Consider the following 21,859-nt stretch of genomic DNA (forward strand, 5'->3'; position numbering starts at 1 on the left):
CTTCTTATCTCCCCTATCCTATTGTCAGACACATGTAAGTCAAAATGCTTCTACTTACTAATTCAGACCAAAGAAAAAGATGTGCATAAACCAGCTTAGTGACATTTTATTAAAGTAATTTTTCAGGTTTCATGCTCCCCCCACACACATATGTGCAAATTTCTTCTTCTGGCACTAGGCCACAGACCAATTTTGACGTGGAAAACAGCTGTAGGAAAAAGAAACTCAGAAATTATCTTATAAATGGACACATAATACATTACAGAGATCCCTTTAGTAGTCAAATGGTTCATGAACATTATACTTTATGCAATATCACAAATGCACAAAATATGCTTTCCATATGATTGCAAAAACAGCAGCGCTCTGGAGCCAAGTGCATGACTTAATATTATAATAATGAGTCTACTTCAGTGTAGTGGATTTTAATAAGACTTTAATAATACTGGTATGAAGCCAAATTACATAATGTCCCAAAATATGAAACAAAGCTTTGGTAGAGAAAATAAAAGCTCATTGAAGTATAACCACATTAAAAAAAAAAACCAAAACAAAAACAACAAAACAAGCAACCACCAATGTTATCTAAACAAAGCCATTAGGCATATTTAATTTTTAAAAATCAAATTAGAGAAAAGGAACTCTAATCTATTCCCAGATCTCAAGATAAAATTAAAAAGGATATTATTTTAGGCAACATTTATGAAAATGGAGGTACTTTGTCAGCACTGGGAAACAAGCTAACACTAAGCACATCTTTTGCCATGGATATGGGTTGAATATCTCCAGCTTCTCTCACACGACAGAAAATTATTCAGTTACCTTACAGGTGGAGTTTAACACCGAGCTATGTTGGATTATCTAGGAACAGCTTAGACCAATAAAATTATTTTCTTTTACACATGAACAGTCCCAGAGGTAAAGCGCCAAATTATTTACTCCCTCAAGCCCCTTCAATTCTGGAGTCTTGGGGAAAACAAGGATTGGAAAGCACCTGTAAAGCTCACTCAGGCATGAACAATTCTCAAAACAGCTTCCTCTCAACCCTCCCCAAGTATGGCAATGTCAGATAGCAATTAAAAGAAAAATCAGCATTTCATTTTTTAGGTAACAAGCAGAATGCCACACATTCCTAAAGCTGTAAAACCTTTTAAATATTAGTGTTATGCTAGTTGGAAGATTAGCATTTGCATGGATAACATATTTTTGTTCCTTATTAGGATCAACTGTTAAGATCCACATACCAACAAGGAGATCAACATCTATTAGCATATTCCACTACTGGCTAAAAATACTGCTGTTAAACTGAGGCTAAATCTATGCTGACAGCCCATCAGAGCATGTGGTGATGAATACAGGAAGAATCAGAACAGTTTTCTTGACTTATATTGTTTCATCTAGTGCCTCCACTTTTTAAGCTGTTTTGGTAAAGGCATAAAAAATTTTTAAGTAGATTTAGATTCCACAAGACAAGATTAAGTGAGAGGGACATTTTTACGCCTTGGGTTTCTTATAATTCTACTTTAGTTACAAAAACCATTACAAAGTTGCAAGTAACTTCAAGATGAAAGGCATTAGCAGCTTTTTAGAAAAAGATAATCACAGTCTTCTAAAGTCTTAATGAGATATAATTCACAGAAGCTTTTGACTTGGTCTGCTGTTAATTGAATCAAAGTCAATGATGATCTTGTTACACTTTGGCTTGAATTCCCTAAAAAAAAAAAAATACAGATATTAGTTAGTGAGTAGTTGAAACGATTTGCTTGCTTTAGTTCCAGCTAAATTTTCGAAGGAATAAAAAAAATCCCAAAAAACACATCCTCGGATTCTCGTAGTTTTCTTCTCTATGGGAGCCAATTATAGTGCACCACACTGAGAGAAACCTGGACAAGAAAACTAAGACAAAAAGACACATGGGGTGAGTTACCCTGTATATTCTTCAGCTATTGGAATTTATAAATTACCCAGGAGTCAAAGGACTTTTACCAACTTAGCTGCAGGTGGTGGCATCATGTTTCCAGGTCTGAGATTAGTCTTCATATATATATTAATATTTCAAATGTTTTAAGATATATTTAAAGATCTAGATACAGATTTAGGTATCTGGAAAACATATTTAAATTTTCTGTATATGTATGCATTTAAAAAAGATATTTGGAATACATTTTGATAGTATTGATATTTGAACAATTTTTTTCCTGCCAAATTTTAGAAAAACACTTTCAAGCTTTGTGTCAGCATAATAAAATATTTTTTGTGGAAGGGAAATAGATCACATTATGCCATACTGGGTAAAACCCAAACTAGTTAAGAGGGAGTCACTTAAAAATTGTAACTTTAGTACTCTAAAATTAATACAGCCAAAACACGTTTCCTTTTATTATCATTACAGCATCTGCTACAGCAATTAGCAAGGAAGGTATACAGGGACTGAGTATATATTTTCCAGTCTACCAGTAAACAAAAGATTATGCAAATAGTGTGGATTTAGTGCCTAATTAAGCTCTGCAGTTCAGTTCAAGAGATTCATTAAGTACCACCTACACCCTCAGCAATCGATACAAGGATAAGTAACAGTCAAGCAGGAAAGCACATGCTGCTGACCACAGAAACTGAATGCTTTGTTCTGAGTAGCAATCTGAAATGCAAGAAATATTTCTCACCCTGGAGAAGTTACAAGATTTGACTTGCAAGAGAATGATTTATGCTTCTTAGTCAAATAGTCTTAGTACACAGGAAATACACTGAAGGACTAAAACTGAATTTCAAGTACTGCTGTGTTTTTCCATGGATGTTTCTTAGCCCAGTAGGTATCTTTCATCCTAAAATTTTATCTGCCAGAATTGTTATGTTTGCAAATTTTTCAAAGTCTTTATATTAATACTATAAAACTTTTTAGAGTTGCAAAGCCTCCCTGACTACATAATTAGCTTCACCCACAGCATGTTATTCCTATCAAACTCACTGTTGAACAGATTGTCTTTAGGCATCTCTGTCAGTGTCTTTAAAAACTCTTGAAACATTTTTTTAAGGCAAATATTCCAAGTTTTACCCTTTTCTCACCTAAAAGCTGACCAAAGAAGATGAACAGCTATAAGTACCAAGAATTAATTATGGGTGGCTTGTTTGACACCTTCCCAAATTGATTGCAGCAAAAAGAACTGAACTTTCAATAAGGATGGAGTAATCCTCAACAAGAAGAACAAAAAAAAAAAATAAATCGGTTGTTTCAGTCTAACTTACATGATCACAGGATAATTCAGGCTGGAAGGAATTTCAGATCACCTAGCCCTACTTCCTGCTCAAAGCAGGGTCAAGGAAGACTCTCCCAAATACAATGTAAGGAATTACCACCCCCTTGGCAATTTCACTTGCATTGCTGGAATAAAATGAGTCATGGACCATCTTCTCATACAAACGTTTCAAAACTGAACTTTAACCATACACAAGACAAAAGAATGGTGCAGCACTCTGTCAACCCAGTCCTCAGAAGAAGCCATCAGCAAACACAACAGAGGAAAAAAAACCCACAAGACTGAAAGAAGAAAAACATTTGCCCTAAAGTTGGTCTTCCACACCCCTTTTCTTCTATTCCAGAGTAAAAATAAAGTTAGTTCTCTCACCTGTATATTACACCTGCCAAATCAAACATCCGCCGTGCAGCTGTCATTTCTGTAGTGTCATGATACTTGTCAGACATGAAAATAACTTCCTTTATGCCTAAAAAAGTCACATTAAAAAATGTTAGAATTACACTGAAAAAAAATAGTAATGTCTGATGCATGAAATCAGAAGAGGTAGCTTTCATCCATAAGCTCTACAACTCCTTGGTACACCTCTACTCACAAATGTATGCTGTGTAGAACTGCTGAATGATCTTTGCCTAAATCACTTAGGCAGGGGAGAAATATAAAGGCTTCAAAAGAGAATTCACAAGCATTTCACAGCTGATCAACATCTTCCTGTGTTTGCCAGACAGCATGAATATCAATATATTGCAATTTAGTGCTGACCTAAGTGCATAAGGAAAAGGATGAGTGACTACATTGAGAACAAGCAGCCAATCTACCTTGAAGACCATTTGATTTTGATCCTATAAGAGAATTGTATGAAGCACAAATGCAGAATGCCATCATCTTTCCCTCTTCACCCCTCTTGACTTCAAACCATACTGAACCAAAACAAAGAAGCGTTATGTTTGCTGCTTTCTTCTTATATTACTGTGGCCATTAGTAGTGCAAGACATCCCCAGAACAGCAAACCATGCTGGGATTGCATGACTTCACTCAGTGAGCAAAATACATGCTACTTTAAGCAGAGATTTTTACAGAACTGAAGCCTGCTCTAGATACTGCCTAATCTCAAAAAAGGAGACACATTTAGGCCAGCACTCTCGCTGCAGTGGCACAGATTTATAATAATGGTAATGAAAGACATAATTAAAGTAGGATCATAGAAATCTTATGACATTTATGAGCAAAGATATTTTAAAATCTTCAGATATCTACCATGCATCACATTCAAATTAAAATTTCATGTATATACTCCCAACAGACCTTTTGTCATGCAGAAGTTTATTTCTTTCTGCCCTACTCTATTCAATGTGCCAGAGCACAGTAAAATTGACAGTAATTATATGCAAAGCCTGTGTTGTTCTTTGGCAGCTCCTGGTCTAAGAAGTTACAAACCTAAATTAGAAGCACGTTTAGAATCACAGTAGATGCAATTAGCACCGGAAAAATTTGGCACCATTCAGATGCAAAAAACCCCCACAAGTAGCATCTTATGAGGTTGACAGTGCAATTAATTTAGATCTAACATCAGCAATTTAACATCAAATACATCTATTAGAAGATACCAATGAGCAGGCAGCACTGCAACCCTGAAAAAGCAAGCTGGCACTACTGCTTACCTGCCTGGATGATGAGCTTTGCACATTCATTACACGGAAATAAGGCAACATACATGCTGCAGCCTTTCACATCAGCTGAGTTTTTGTTCATGATGGCATTCAATTCGGCATGGCACACTGATTAAACAAGAGAAGAAACAATTCATAATACTGATCATTAAAATAAATCGGTCAAACTAAAATTAAAGTGTTACAATATAGCTGCTTACATCTTTTCAAAGGCAAATAGCTTTCACAGCTTATCATAAAGGGCAGAGAAAGAAATAAAAGCACAAACACCAAGATCAATGAAGGTCAATTGCTCTGACCAGGCTGCCGATTAGTAATGATATCATTAAGTGCATTAGCACTGCCATTTGCTAACACCTATTGCAGGCAACAAAGCCGTAGGCTGTGGGCCAAGCCATTGCAACCACCCTTAGTGAAGCAATATCTCACAGCTTCACAACTCTCTGGAGTATCTAACTGCCAGTATAAAACAGCTCATTTATGTGTTTACATGCACAGATAGGAACAGTCTTATGGCTGTAGGAGCGCGCTGTGCGCTCTTTAAGGCAGCAGAATCGCCAAGTAAAACCCAGCAGCTCTGTCCTCTGGGCCTCAGAATGGCTCAGCCCTGCTGCAGGACTCTCCCACCCCCAGAATACACAAGACACACTCAGCCATAAAAACATCCAGCTTTAATATTAGAGTGACTTTACTGCTCATTAAAAGGTGCCATACTTCACAAGCAGGAAAACAAAGTCCTGTATTTCTCCAAGGATTTGAGATAGGCCAGGTAGCAATGGACCATCCTGTCTTACTCCACCATAACACAATGGCTCTTTCTGGACAGACAGCACCTTAGGGTTTCACTGTTTATAAGACACACATGAGCAGATTATCTAATGTGTTACCAACAGAGCTGAGGAGAGTGCAGTTTCTGTGTCATCCACAATCAAGCTCTGAAAAAAACATTAGGATCTCTGCGAGAACTTCCTGTTTACTCCTAGGAATAACAGCAAGTTGCATAATTTATATACCTACCTACTAAGAAACTGCCTGCTGCCCTGACTTCTTAAACAGATGCTGAAGTGTGGTGTGGGTTTGAGATCATTTAGAGACCTGCATGTGCAGACATTAAGAAGTTTTCCACTGCTTGTTTTGAAGAGCAGATTTTTTTAAAAAGTAGTTTTCTTCTCCCTTGTGCCCATGTGAAAATTAAAACAAACCAAGTTTCATTGCACAACTTCATAGTAAACTTGGTGCTATATGCTGACCTCTGTGTGAATGATCTCACCACACAAATAACTGAGTGCAGTACCTTCAACACGCAGGAATCATTGCTGAATGGAAATGTTTTCCATATGCACTAAATGTCTACGAGGAATTTTCTATACAACAGCTAACCCACTACAAATTTACAGCCTAACTTACAGCACACAAACTTTCCTGTGCAGACAAGTCACAAAAGACCAAACACTTGAAAAAGAAAGCTCAGTATTGGCTTCTACCACGCCCATATTATGCTGTCCACATGCTGTCTCATAACCAGTTAAGCCAGAAACCAAAACAAAAATAAGAAACCAGAAAACAAAAAACTACTAACAGCCAAGAACCATCACATTAGGGCTTCTTTCACTATTTTTACAGTTTCTATTGCTACTGTTATTGGGTCACACTGTATTTTAAATACGTGCCATTAAGAGTATGAGAGATGCAGTTATATGAACCTACACATTTAGAAAATAAGCTGAACTCAAAATATATTACAAAGTTGCACCAATCTTAAAAAGCCTTTACAATAAATAGTCAGAGAATTATTTTTCTGGGTTGACAGAGGATTGAGTAAAAGAGTGATATAATTTCCACAACTGGAAGTAGGGGTTATGTCAACAGGACAGAAACATCACTTTAAAGTTTCTTTGAACAATATATTTATGTTCTAGGCAGCAGTTTAAAATATAGAAGGATCTTTTCAAAGGCTCCCAAAACTAAAAAAATAAACAAAACTAATTCCTTCAGTAAATATTTTTCCTTCACTAAAACTCAGAAATCTTCAGCCGTAAAACCAGACAGGTTTCATTATTAGTACTGCAGCAAGTTTCCTTCCTGCACTAACGAGAGAAAAACGTTCTTTTGGCAGACTTCTACAAACTTTCAACAACAAACCTCTTTCCAAGCAAAAACAAGATCAGGCCAAGAATAACTTATAGAAGACAATCAGCTGGAGCAAGAGAAAACCATAAATTTTGCCTCCTCACCATCTTCACACAATCTGAAGTTAAGAAAAAATTACAGCTATCCCATGTGGACAGAAGACACAGAGACAATAAGAAACAGACTAATCATTCCAAGACAAAAAGTACTTAAGTCTACAACAAACCCAGCAAATTTTCATTTTAAATAGAAAATGAGGTACATTTTTCATGGTCTAACCAAGTATTTCTTACTGAACTCACTGCAGAAACTAGTAAGGACCAGAACCTCGTACTGATTCCAGAAGTCATAATTTTCCATCCAGTGTTACTTTTTTTAGTTTACTGGGCTATTAAATACCAAACCATTTTGTCTCAGTTGCTGTGATTTGGAAGTATATTCTGGGGAACTATCATTACACGTCTTTGTTTTATACATCTCCCTACACATCTTCTACTTATAAAGGGATATTATGCCAGATGGTTCTTAAGAAGGTGTTGGCATAAAACAAGTATTTTTAAGCATTGTCCCATCACTTTTAATTCCCTCTTTTTCATATTCACCGGTCTCTGACAAATCGGCATTGACCAGCTAAGATAGGTCTATTACCCCCAGGTTTTTCTTATAGACCTGCCCAGCTTTTTGAGAGACAGAAAACAAACCCAGAAGTCCAAAATCCCTCTTGTTAATTACTTACTAGTTTACATTTGGGGTGTTGTGAAGCTAAACTATTAAGAGCTCTTGCTAATAGTTACAAATTGATCTGAGATAGTAAGAAGCTAACTTAAAATAATCTTTCACAGGTGCACCGCACTCAGAACTCTGAAAACTGTATCTTTAAGCAGACTAGTAAAACTATAAATTTTTACAATACCCTATGAGGAGCTCTAGAGCTTTGGTTTTTTAAAAAAAATATTCACATATAGCCAACATAATATCAAGTCCACAACACTGGTTTCCATTCTGGAAAAGTAGCTTGAAAAGTATTCTCAAAAGGCTTCATTAGCTGAAGAAATAACCATGCAACAAGAAGTTAAGTGTGTGCTCTGACATCCCCACCACCTGCTACTATGTTCATGGGAGGGTGGTAAAAAAAAAAAAGAGGAAAAAAGCCAATGAATGACTGCTTCATTACTGGTAGTGTTAATTGCTAGGGTTTCTATCTCTTCTCATTGCATGCTGGTTTGTGTTGTGTAGCTGAGGTAGTACTAGTACTCATCCTTAAGCTCACCTGTTAAATAAGAGACCCCTGCTTACCCTATAAATGGTAATTTTTCAAGATTGAACACTTAACATGAGCATGTTCCCACTGGGCTGCAGAGTCAGAAGTATTCTTCCCACATTCTAAATGTGTTCTGACTAGCAATTTTATAAGAATCACAAGACTAGTCAAAGTGTTTAATACTGTTTAAAGGCTTACATGCTTGATGAAGAGCATGCTAGGGACTACCATAATTTTAAAGACCCTTTAAAGAAGCAATCAGAGGAAGGGCTAGAGAGAATGACTTTTTTAGTGCTATTAATTACTAATTGAGCCAGACTAAGAATTTTGTTATCCTTTACTTGCTGGAACTCTGACACTGAACACAGCAAGAATCCCAGAAGGTATCAAAACATTAATTTAAGGAATGGAGTGTGGAGTGACAACCACACACAAACACAGGGGCAGTGTTTGATCTGGAATTTGTAGAACACCTACTTTTTTCAATCTTTTTGACAGCACAGGGATGGTAGCTAGTCACTTCATTAAGGGCAGGCAGGACACTGATGCTGGATTGGCACTGCCTTCAGCCTTTCCTGCTGTTCTCTCTCTCTCTCTCTGTGTGAGCTGGAGAAGAACAGCTCCTGTGGTCAGGGCACAGAGTCAAGGATAACAACAGCAGATTTGCTGGAGCTCCTAGCCTCTTCAGACTGCAGTAAGAAAAACAAAACTCTAGCCTCACTGCTTTCTTCCATGAATAATGAGAACCAGGAAGTGAAGATGGGAACCACTCAGCCCATTTATGAACATCACAAAACTTGCTGGGTGAGACCAGAAAAGCCCCTCTCAAAACCTAAGCAGCATTACCTGACCCACCCTATTTCACAATTTATTCTATCCTGCCCCAAGCTGGTTCTACTCCTAGCAGAACACAAAGGTGCTTCTTAGCAGGCAAGTAGAACAAGAAGAATTTCTGTTTCTAAATCTTCAGACTTTCTACAGATTCTGTGTATGACACCAGAATTGGACAAAAATCCCTGTAGGACAAGAGTGAGTGGCTATAAGTGAAGACCATCTCCTATAGATCCCCTTCCCAGCTGAAGCCTCTGCACTGCCAATTGGAGAGAGAGCATCACACTTCTTCAGAGTGCCTTACCAAATTTTGTGCTGTCAAAATAACAGCTTCTATAAAACTAACATTTGCCTGAATATTGTTGAGTGTTCATTTCTCTGAAAAATTGACAAAAAACCTCATAATCCTAACACAAGGAAATGTTGGTAACAGTTTGTTTCATTTTACACAGCAGGTACTGTTCAATTAGAGCATACTTTTAGCCACAGCACATATTTTATCATATTTGAACCTGTATAAATATTTGTAAGCATACTTACTCAATATTTTCTGTATTGCTCAGAGGTTTTAAAATTTGCCAGTCATTTTAATTTAAAAACCCTTAATTAGAGACTGGTTGTCAAATGGATGTTCTTAGACTACAGTGGAGACAGAGGGCATAACAGGAGCACAGCAACTAGATTTAGTGTGAAGATTTGCATTAATAGGAGAAAAATGTAGTATTTTAAATGACTGGTGAGAGGAAACTGAGCATCAACAAATCCTCAGATTCATCTAACAGAAACAGAGGGCACACTTTTGACTCTGAAAGACAGAATTTTGCCTAATTATTAAGAAGCTTCTGCACACAGTACTGAACACAATGGTTCAGTAAGAGCTTTTAATAACATCTTAGTAAATGTTTAATAACATCTTAGTAAAACTGGCCTTCTATTTCTCTCATGTGCACAGACACATCCCTGCTGCTGTCACTGACTGGCAGCCTGGAGCCAGTTCCAACATAAAGACGAAATCCTGATTTTGTGCTGCAAAAAAGGGCCCTCTGCAAAACACTGTGCTTTCTGATATAACAAGGTTATACTGTTCAAATATACACCACAACTAGAAGCAAGAGCCTTTATCCACTTCAAGAGTCTCACAAGGAATGCACAGTATCAATAAAGGTGATCCACGTCACTATTCCAGTAATATCCAAATGCCTTGCAAATATCTGCATCCTCTAAGGAAAGGTGAACACTAACTACCACATTCTGATGCCTTCTCCCAGTAGCAGCTCAGGTTACACCTGGATTTCTTAATCAAGCACAACACTGCCCCTAACAGTGAGCTGAGCAGAACCCACTCTTGAGGCTGTGAGATAGATACAAACAGTATATTGCAGCAGACATAGGTATACTTCCAAGACAGTGGTGAATTTCAAACCAACAAGTTTCAAGATACAGCAAAATTCCAGAGTAACAGGACTTGTTTAACCTCACACAAGTTCAAAAGGTGACTGTTATCAGTAAGTGCACAGGGAAGGAGGAAGGGTTAAACCATAGTGAATAAGAAAAGCTAAAAGAACATTGCTGGCACACACAAGAAGCCAAAAATTTAGGGTGGAAACTGGAAGACTTTTAGCCATGAAACAGTGAATCTGATGAGAGCTGTAAGGTCAATGCATCCATCAGTCCTTCTGGAGCTCAGTGAATTTGTTATAGGATCACTGAACACCGTTCTGCAAAGATTGCCTCTGGGCCCAATCCCCTACCATGTCAATGCTGCTAAACACAGACAGGGCCAGGGAGTGACCCCTGGCCCTGAGGCCACCTGGCACAGACTGGCTCGTGCTCATCTTAGGGCTCCATCAGCAGCACACCGCCCTCGGCCCTGGGTTTCCTCAGGCTCTACCAAGTCCCACGACATCACACAGTTATTTTGTATGTCTCAGTTCAAAGTGCATAAAGAAGAGAGAAGACTTTTATGTAGCCCACCAGAGAGGGATTTTCAATGCATGAGACAGAGTATGTGTTGCATATCTGCCAGTATGGCCTGAGGGAAGGAGGAGGACTAAACATACCATCTCAGCAGGCTTTGCATTATAAGCCTACACCTGATGACTTTTCTTGCAGTTTTTCCACCCTGCCCTCCGGAGCACCACTGGAAGAGCAATACTGAAGCTTTGTTCTGGAGAAAGCTAGTCAGAGTGGTGCAAAACATGGCAAGTGAGCTAAGTGTTTATGGCTAACCCACAAGAGTACCCAAACCAGGTGGTCAGCACTCAGATCCAACCCCAGACCTTGTCTGTAGCAAGAGATGCATAAAACAGCTCCAGAAGACATCTTCCAACTTAGTGTGGTGCTACATGCACAATTACCATCAGCTTCACCAAATAAGCTACATTGCAGTGATGAAAGTGCCATCATTCCCATGATTAGCTAATGGAGCACACAGTAAGATTGTACTGTCTCTGAACAAGCCAGTCAAGAAAATGCAAGGATAAAAAGTTCAATTTACACAAATGCTTGTGGTGATTAGCAAAAGGAGAAAGGAAAAATGACAGTTTAATGAGATTTTAGCAGCAATTCTATGTGTGTCTGCATCTACCAGAATTTTTTTAAGCAGAAGATTTTTTTTTATATATGCTTGTCTAGTCTGTCAACTGTGCTATCAAGATTAATAAGAAATTGCTAGAGTTTAAATGATCTGTGAATTACAAAATAGGTTGTTTGTTCATCACAGCAGACACTTTGTGTTACAAAGTTGTGATTTTTTTAATGAGGTTAAGACTAAGATAATAGGGGGGAAGGGCAGTAGTTAGGCCAACTCCTGGAAATCAATTCGGCACTCCAAGCTGTTACTAGTTAGCTCATTTTTTAAACATCACATGTTCCACATCTTCTACAGCCTGAGTTAACAAAAAGTAAAAAAATTTCTCACATCCTCTTGTACAAGGATTCCTCACAGTACTTTTAGTTTAACCTGGTCAGCTTAGATTTGAGTGCCTGGAACATGGCTCGGATGCCAGAGACCACCCATGCTGATTTTAGCTCAGAACTGAGACCTTACAGCATAAAAATTCAACCAAAATCAATATTCTGTTTTCAGTGCTTTATATTTAATCAATGGGCTAACACTTGTTTCCTCACCCTATAAATAATGAGCAGTCCTACTAAGTTGTACCATTATGGTCACAGCACTATATGTAAAACCACTGATTCAGAGAAGACTTCAAATTTGGCAGGAGGAGACTTAAAATTTGGCCCTATATTGGGAATACACACTACAAAAAATAATATGGAATGGTCTCCAGCTTAAGAATTATCATTAGAGGTTTTATAATAAATTGGTGAAGTGAACAAGGACAAAGTACTAGGGTTTTAAGAAGTCAAAAATATCAAACTGATGAATTATGTGCTGAGCCACTGAATATCATCTTTCACTTCAACGCTATAGAAAACCAGAAAATGGTTTTTAGAAAAAGCTCTGAGTGAACTCAGGCTATGTCAAAACTCATGCAAGTTTAATTTCTCTATCACACCAATTGTTAAGTTACAAGTAAGAAACAGAATTAGCAGGCAGAGGTAAATACTGGTCTCTGGAAAAGAGTCAGCATTTCTCTGCGAAAGGCGAACTCTGGTGCTGACTTTCTCTCACCCATGCAGGGAGAAGGAAAATTTTCCAAGGCTCTGGTTCTCTTTTTTGTGCTTCTCCACCCTGTCATTCCTGAGCTCAGGACAGGATGAGATGCAGCACAGGATGAAGAAGCTCCTGTTTTTCCTGTGCCTGTGGTTTCTGCTGCACTGGTGTCACACACAGACGTGCAGCAGGAGCTGGAGTGGGTACGGAAAGACGAGGGGGGACTTAAGGAAGCACGGGGACTGTGTGGCCTCTTACCAGCCCTAACCAAGGTTTCCTCCCCATATCAGCCATTGCAGGCCACAAGGCAGCTCTCAACCCCATTTCCACACACAGCACACAGCACTCGTGGTGTGAAACCTGAGGCAGCCCTGCCTCCTTGGCTCATGCAAACCACACCTGATCCAGAAGAGTCAGCCCTCTTGATAGGTCCACCAAATTTCACAGAGGGCCCTTTAAATAACACTTACAGAAGGCCAAACTATGCCTATTGCAAAGACACAGGCAAGATCCAAAGCAGCACTCAACCACATTTACCATGAAACCATCCTTGCTCTTCATTCCTTTTGTCCATTTAGTAAATGGGAATCAAATCAGAGGCTGAAATAAACGATGAGAGTTACCTTACCCATAAAAGGGTAGACTCACAGCACACAGACTTCAAGAAAAACATTCAGCTTCTTCATAGTATATATAACCTATGCCATCAACACCTGAAATGGAATTTTCCCACAACCAATTATAACTTTAATAACTGTATTTTAGACCAAATTACTTGTTTTGCACATACACACTCTGTAATTTCTGTGGAGACAAACACACACACAAGTAGCAATCATCTGCATACACTGCAACTGTGTGCTAATGAGCTGCTTCATATTCACAGGCTTTCACTACCCAATCCAAAATGGCTAATATTTATAAACCTATTTCACCAGGAAGTCGGTCCTTCAAAAAGACTGATTTTTATTTTGGAGTACCACATATGGGCACATTAACAATATCAAGTGAGTGGAAGAAAAACTGATTGATACTGAACTTTCACAGATACAGACATCACAAGTATAACCTGTCAACCACAAGAAGCCTTACCATAAGGGTATTTTGTGTCTAGTCTATTTGCTGCTGTTCTTGTCCAGGGTAGTACATCATCACTGCAACCATTAGGCATCCCATTGTAGCCAATTCCAACAATCTTGTTTTCTGAATTTACAATGCAGGCACCAACCTAAATAAAATAACAATTATATAGTATCAACAGCATGCAAAACAATGTGTCAACAATAAAGATGAGACATGAATAGTCAGTCCTACAGTTTTCATTTAAGACATACAAACTTCACTTAATATATTAAGCTACATCATCTAGTGAGCAAGGCTACAATTGTACCTAACCGGTGGGGCTTTGAAATAAGTCATGGCAGATGTAACTCTGCTACCCCCTTGGTCATGCTGCTCCCACCCCAGCCTGCCAGCACTGTTCCTTGTCTGTTTATGAAATAAGCCTGGCTCAGGGATGTCCTAGGATGACTTTATGATGCTTGCATCCCCAATTGCCTTTTCTGTTGGTGTTGAATATTGAATTCTGCAGCTTTAAGACTGGTTCTGAGAGTGAAGGGGGAGAGAAGAGGTGCAGAGTTTGTCATTAGCGATGGCACTTGCTCCCCCACATCCTTCACACAGACCGTGTTGTCAGCAGTGGACAGAGAGAGCTCTCTTTTGCTCGTAGTTTTTGGCTAGCTTAGGCAGAGAAGCTCCCTGGACTGTGGCTTTTCTCCTTTTTCTTGGGACTGTTCAAACCTGCTCTGGACTGAAAATCCAGAAAAACATCAGAAGCTCACACCTGTGGCCCACCAGGCCTGGCCTGGGCCACGGCATTTCCCAGTTACAGAGGGGACTGAGAACAGCCTGAGTGAGCTGGGCTGTGACCCATGGAAGGGACTGAGAACAGCCTGAGTGAGCTGTGACCCACAGAGGGGACTGAGAACAGCCTGAGTGAGCTGGGCTGTGACCCATGGAAGGGACTGAGAACAGCCTGAGTGAGCTGGGCTGTGACCCATGGAAAAGACTGATAACAGCCTGAGTGAGCCGGGCTGTGACCCACAGAGGGACTGAGAACATCCTGAGTGAGCTTGGCTGAGACCCATGGAAGGGACTCTTCTAAGTTTGTCATCTCTTCAGAGCAGCAGGAGGTTTTACTGTTTAGTATTGTTCATTTTTGTACTGGGGAATGCTTTGCCTGTTAAATAAACAGGTTTTTTCCACTTCTCTCCGAGGAAATAATTCCCTGAACCAGATGGGGAGGGACTGCTTGAGTCTGTTTCCTGGAGGGACCCCATTCAGAGGGTTCCTCCCAAATTTGCCCTAAACCAGGACAAGGGAGCAGAAACAGCACCAAATGAACCCTAGTAAACACGTAAGTTCAGCTCCCCAAACTAGCTGTCCCAGCAGCAGTATGAGCAACACGAGCAAAAGAAAAGTTCTGAAAGTTGTAACAGAAATGCAAGTGTTGGCTTATGCAGGCCTCACAGGCCTTTGTGGCATGTTGCGAACGTGAACCCAAGTCTACAAAGGGACTCTTCTTAAAGAATGATGATGTGTCCCATTTTTTATGTTTTCTGCCCATATTATGTGTTGAAATTGCAATAGTACTAATTCCAATTCACACAGTATGTCTATCAATCAGGCCTTGGGTAACAAAACTTTACCCTCCAAGCAAATAACCTTCAGAGAGCTAAGTGCCGTAACATACAGAAGGAGGTGAACAGATTGTTTTTCTGGGGTTTGCTTCCTGATTTTTTTCACACAAAGGAAGGCTAACAGGATGACTGGATCCTGCAGAATAGCATGTTTCAGGAGCTGTATCAATCACCTGAAATCAATATTGAACAATATTGAACTGAGGCACATGAAACATGTGAAAAATGGGAACAGACAGTAGAGCAGAGGGAACAGGGGATCCTGAGGGAGGAACAAACTACAAGAAAACTCCATTCAACCCAATAACAAATACTCTTACAGGTGAGGAAAAGATACTTGTAAAATGTTGTGTCTTGAAAAACCCAAAACTTTCAGTTTTAACCTCCTCTAAAAGTGACTATATTTACAGGAAAAAGGAGACAAGATGCATGTGTTACTTTAACTTTCAGATGAAAAGATGATTTATAAAACTCCAAGCTACAAACGTACACAGAATTATACATATGAGGTCAGGCCCAATAAGAGAATTTTTGTAATAGAAGGTGCTGACTACGTTAAAAACTGAATAGCTATATACTGAAATAACTTTTATTAAGAAATCCCTGAAACTGCTATGAGTACATCTGATGCAATATGCAATATAGATTAGGTTATTTTATTATTATATGTTGCCTTCTTACCTGAGAGCTTGGATCCTTGCTTCTTTGTGCTGACAGAAAAGCTACTGCCATAAAATATTCAGGCCACTCCAAATAATCCTCTCTTTTTTTGCAGGATGCTTCACTGCTGAAACTATAGTTTATAGAAAAAAACAGCCATCAGCAAACACCACAGACCTAGAGTTACTATAAATTGTATTATTTTAATGTGCACTTTTTAAAGTTTAAAGTAACCAGAATCAGAATGTGGCTAAGACCACACATTCACTAATATTTTGATAGTAAAACCATCAGTGTTAAGTGCTTTCCAGAAACTTATACATGCAACATTTCCTTTCAAGGAAAAGGCATCCAAGCAAGGTTGAATATTTCATTTTTAGATAAGAAGGCTGAGATATTCAGAGCTCTGAGCAATTTATCCTTTATAGATAACACCTTGTATTTCGAAGGTTCAGGCATACCATGTACTGCCATTCTTCTCACCCAAACAACATAATCTTTTTTATGATGACTGTGATAACTGCCAGCCTCTAATCTAAGTTATTTTGTACTTCTGCCTACGACAAGTGCTCTGTAGCTTCCTATTTGGTAACTTCCTCTGCAGGCATTAATTTCTGACCACACAGTTATTACTGTAAGTTTGCCTCTTGCTACAAGATTTACCAGCAAAGATCTGAGGCCATTCCAAGAGTTCCCTGCTAATTTTCTCTTGACATTATGTTTTATGAAAGCCTTCTGAAAACTGACAGGAGATGGATTCAAGAACTTTTCCTTTAAATAGAATATATGCAAGTGCCACAAAAGGTTGCTTCTTTCCCTGCCCTGAAGGGTATATTTGGGGGAAGGAAGAAGGAAAAAAAGGTGATACATCATTTTCTCTTGCCTGCTTATGGGTGAAAGCCTGCTCTAACAGTGTAAGACACAACAGGGGAATTTCTGTGCTTTTCAGCTCAAAGAAAAGAAAGGAAGACATCTCTCTCTCCACACATATATTTAAGCTTTGAAAATTTCAAACAAAAGATTAAATGGAAAGAAATTTCCCCAAACTCTCTCATCTATCATTACTACAACCCGAAAACCAAACCAATGGAACATCTTAAATACAATGATTAGCCTATCAAAAATATAAGGGGCACAGTACTTTTCTTCTTGGGCTTCTCTTACCAAAGACAACAGCTTAGGACCAAGATACCCTTCTTGTGATGTACAGCCATACAGAAAAATATATCACAGGTAACTGCAGGCAGCAAGACATCTCCTAGCAACACAAGTACCAGCACTTTCAAAAGACAAATATTAGAAGACAAGTGTTTAGTTAATCATTATTTTTATAACTAAAACAATGTATTAGAGGCTTGCAGGTAGCTTGCCACAAAGAGGTTACACTGTTTGAGTGAAAACAATGCCAGCACATGATAAAACTGTACTTTAGAAACCTACAAGGTGCTATTTACCAAAGATAAATTGCTGGCTCTGAATAGCCTGTATGTGGCACATAACAAGTTAGCAATTTTGGCTTGTTCTTGGAATGAGGATCATCTTTAAGGCCACACTCAACATAAGGAAGGAGGAACACACACACCTCTCTCACACTTTGACAAATAGTGCCCAGAACTGCCAGTTGTCAAAGCAAACACACAAATCAAAGTATGTGATTCTAAAAATGCCCAAACCGACTTGAATCACTGTAACTAAAGGGTTGGGGCTATATCCTACCAAGAAGGAAAAGTGCTCAGAGAAAGAGGAGATTAAAGACATGCCCTCACACCACTCTGCCAAACTGAACTTTGACAGGTTAACTGAAACATCAAGAAAATGTTTCAGCTATATGATTATTTAAAATATCTCAAAAAAAGGGATTTACAAAATCTAAAACACAACTGAACTTAAAATGATCACTCCTGGCTAAGTGACATTCACAGTAATGCCTCTGGAGAGGGATGAAACACAAAGCAGAACTATACTGAGTAAAACATTCTGGGAAAAGGGCTCCAGAAAGATAGTCTGAACTAAGAGGTTGTGAGATCTCCTTTTGTTAAATTATTCCCTAGCAACTCTACTTATTCAAAACATAACAAAAGCTAGTATTTACTTTTCTAATAAATACAGAACTGTATGTAAGTGGAGGTCCCTCAGAGTACCAACTTCACAGGGAGAGGAGCACATCTAAAAAATAAGCAGGCTTACATCAAAGAGAACATAAAAACCCCCCAAAGCCCTTACTCAATTACTTCTACTTAACATCACTGTGTTTGGCAAGATAATTCCCTCAACTCAGTGCACAAGAACTCAAGAGTGTGAAATGGGTATAAACCACTTAATTTCTGATTGAGCAGAAGCCAAGGCCTTGGCTAGCAGTCAAGCACACACATGAAAATTAGTTTATGGATTTGGGGCAGCTGATAATCTTCTTTATGCTCATTTGCAAGTTCTAGAATTGCATGAATGAAAGCTACTCTAGAAAATACTATAGTTGGCTGTGAAACAGGCAATCAAGGCTTACCCTTAGGATAACCCATAACAACTTATGAACAAAAATAACAGAAACTGAAAGCCATGAAGAATACCGCTAAGAACAATGGGGGGAAATAAAAACCTAAATTTTAGAATAATTAGTAGTCTGCAGAAAAAATAGTAAAGGTTATTTCAAGGGAAAATAAAGAAAAAGATTCTATAGCTAGAGAACACTGCCTCCCTTTTCATTTCTTTTTCATCCATCTAGACTTCAAGTAAGCTGTAATACCATGTGAAAAAGGAACAAATGTCATTCATCTACTTAAAGAAATGGTCTACCATAACAAAACTTCCTTTTGAGAATTCTAAAACAGAATTTATCACCTCAAATTTTTTCATATGAGAGTTGTAAGTCAGCTATACAACAATATAATACAGCTGGAGGACTGGGGGTTATCAGATCAACCTCCCTCTTTTTTAAAGTTTTTCCTCTACTTCCTCATCTTTGATGTCATGTGCATTATGTTACAACTCTATTCGAGTAGTATTATTCCCCAGTATCATGCACACTACTGAAGACCAACTATCGATACCTTGGCAATGAAATCACAGGTAAAAAATGAAGTGTGTATTAAAAATAAGAAATAAACATCTTCAGCTAAACTCTTATTCCCCAAAAGCCAAATGGGCTCTTGATGACCTTCAGTACAAGCTTCATCTTTAAATCTCATATTTTATGATCACTATTAGATTAAATTAATGTGGGAATTCCTTTACTTGAGGCTTCTCATCTTTCCCCTCATACAGGGACTGAGACAGGATCATTACCTATTCTGTACTGGGAGGGAAGGTTTTGAAAGAGGAAAACTCAACCTTTCTTACAGAAAAACAATACTCAGTGCATCGCAAATTAATTACATTCACAATTTTCTTGGGAGATAACCCATCAAACCTGTAAAGATAAACACTGTGTATGAATACTGAGCCTCAAGCAGTATAAGAACACTCCCCTCTACTGAACGCACTTCACCTTTTACAGAGTCACTTCTGACTAATTAATTGCATATTACTCACGCCGGTCCTCATTTCCGGAAATAATGAACACACGACACCCTGCCTGCTCTTCTCCTTATCCCAGCAGAACAGGCCATCCCTCACCACGGGGCCTTCAGGGGCTGCAGGAAACGCCTTCCCACCGGGACGGGCTTCTCCCGGCACGGCGCTGCCCGCGGGAGCCCCGGCTGCGCGCACCTGCCTCTCGCCGCGACCTGTTCCGGGGGATTCCCGCTTCCTTCCCTCCCGCCCGTCCCGGAGGATTCCAGCTTCCTCCCTCCAGTCCCGGAGGATTCCAGCTTCCCGCCCTCCAGTCCCGGAGTATTCCAGCCTCCCTCCCTCCCGTGTCGGGGGATTCCAGTTTCCCTCCCTCCAGTCTCGGAGGATTGCAACTTTCCCGCCCTCCAGTCCCGGAGGATTCCAGCTTCCCGCTCTCCCGTCTCGGGGGATTCAAGCTTCCCTCCCTGAGGTCCCGGAGGATTGCAGCGTTCCCGCCCTCCCGTCCCAGAGGATTCCAACTTTCCCGCTCTCCGGTCCCGGAGGATACCAGCTCCCCGCCCTCCAGTCCCGGAGGATACCAGCTCCCCGCCCTCCCGTCCCGGGGGATTCCAGATTCCCTCCCTCCCGCCCTCAGAGGCCGGCGCGGCCGCACCACGCAGGGCTGCACCCGCGGCCAGGCCCGGCCCGGCCGGAGAAAGTTTAGTCAGGCGGCGTGCGAGGGGAGCGCGGTGGCGGTGGGAGAAGGAGCGGCGGGATGAGGGGCGGGAAGAGCCTGGGGAGGCTCCCGCCCGGGGGGCCCTGACTCGCATACCCGTTCCTCTGGGGGCCGCTCATCCTGCCGCGGCCACGCTGCTCCCGGCGCCACAGCGCGGGCGGGGCCGGGGCCGGGGGCGGGCCGGGGCTGCCGAGCCCGGCTGCGGGTGCGCCCTCAGCGCCCGCCTGCTGATCCCGCTGCCGATCCCGCTGCCGATCCCGCTGCGAGCCTCCGCGACACCCTAAACCAGGCACTTGAACGCCTGTTCAGTTCTCTGACAGATGTTGCTTCTAATGTTATGCTTTGACACAAGCATGCGGGTTTCTGCTCTGCTCGCGCTCTTGAGGTAAAAGCTGTTTGTTAAAGCTTGACGTTAACATATTAAACGTCGAAAATCGGAGTTTTTATTTGTTCTCTGGATATAAAATTGATGTGGAAATTGAGTTATAGTTTACGAATACCTCCAGATGCTGATAGGTCGTAGAAGTCTCCCAGGATGCGCAGGCAGCTGGACATACATATATAACCCATTAGAGTGCAAAACCAGAGGTATGATAATACATATGAAATGCTGGTGTGGTGTGTTTGTGTTCCTTGTGTGGGAAGCTGCCTGCCCTGGCTGGCTGGCTGCCTCTAGGGCATGGCCTTGCGGAAACACTCAAACGGGAGCAAGGTACGCGTGTTGGCTCCACGGGGCTGCGAGGCACCAAGAGAAGGCTGCCCGAGCCCAGCCGAGCGCGACCAATTCGGCTCCCACTGGAGGCAGTGACAGGAGCAGCGAGCTCAGTGATGGACAAAAGGAAAACACTTGCCCTTGAGAGCATCCCCGAGAGGGGTCTGTGTGCGCAAGCCGTGGGTTCACACCGCATGTGAGCTGCACCACTGATCTGAGTGTGTTCTACTGACATGGCTGGGAGAATGGTTCCCTGCAGCCTGGCCAAAAATCTTCCTCTTCATCAAGGAAGATGCTTCAGGCTGGAACACAGGACATTTTTGGGAAACTGGGTACACAGCAGTCCTATCTCAGGAGCTATCTTAAAGGTCCCCCTTACTGACTGTATGCACAGCAAATTGCAAGTGAGTACCTTACTACACCAACGTGAGTCCAAGAAGATGGCTAAGCCAAGGAACCTGCCATGCTTATAGTTTTCCTGAAGCTATGCCAAATCAGAGATCCTGCAGTGATCAACACAGAGGAGCATATTGCTAATATGTTTTCATATTAAGATTGCTATATCAGTTAGCTTTTTTTTTAGACAACCGACAAATTATCAAATATGAAATTGTTACTTAATTTCACAGATATTCCTATTCAATTGTAACCAGAAAACTTGGCAAAAGCAACCTGTTATACTTCAACTGACAGGTTTCCCAGCCTCAGAGTGGGAAAACATACAGCTATTTCAGTTTGCAAGATTTCTATTGGCATAATTTCATATGGACAACAAATGTTCATGTATGGTTTGTTAATGAATGA

The 21,859-nt window shown here is 40.4% G+C and overlaps 1 protein-coding gene across 2 annotated transcripts; it reads right to left on the reverse strand.

The window, feature by feature from the left end:
• Positions 1 to 419: 419 nt before the first annotated feature.
• DCTD (dCMP deaminase) lies at positions 420 to 20,519 on the reverse strand. 2 transcript variants are annotated; one of them, XM_056490980.1, is made up of 6 exons: positions 20,440 to 20,519; positions 16,143 to 16,254; positions 13,855 to 13,990; positions 4,913 to 5,029; positions 3,624 to 3,720; positions 420 to 1,711 (listed from the first exon to the last, which is right to left on the reverse strand). In XM_056490980.1, the coding sequence occupies exons 1-6, from the start codon at positions 20,460 to 20,462 to the stop codon at positions 1,633 to 1,635; spliced, it is 564 nt and encodes a 187-aa protein (XP_056346955.1). In that variant the 5' UTR covers positions 20,463 to 20,519; the 3' UTR covers positions 420 to 1,632. The 2 variants fall into 2 exon arrangements, with proteins under 2 accessions (XP_056346955.1, XP_056346956.1); XM_056490981.1 differs by lacking the exon at positions 20,440 to 20,519 and adding an exon at positions 19,650 to 19,932.
• Between the last annotated feature and the right edge of the window lie 1,340 nt (positions 20,520 to 21,859).

Source organism: Oenanthe melanoleuca, chromosome 4 (assembly GCF_029582105.1).
Source record: "Oenanthe melanoleuca isolate GR-GAL-2019-014 chromosome 4, OMel1.0, whole genome shotgun sequence".
Taxonomy (NCBI): Eukaryota; Metazoa; Chordata; class Aves; order Passeriformes; family Muscicapidae; genus Oenanthe; species Oenanthe melanoleuca.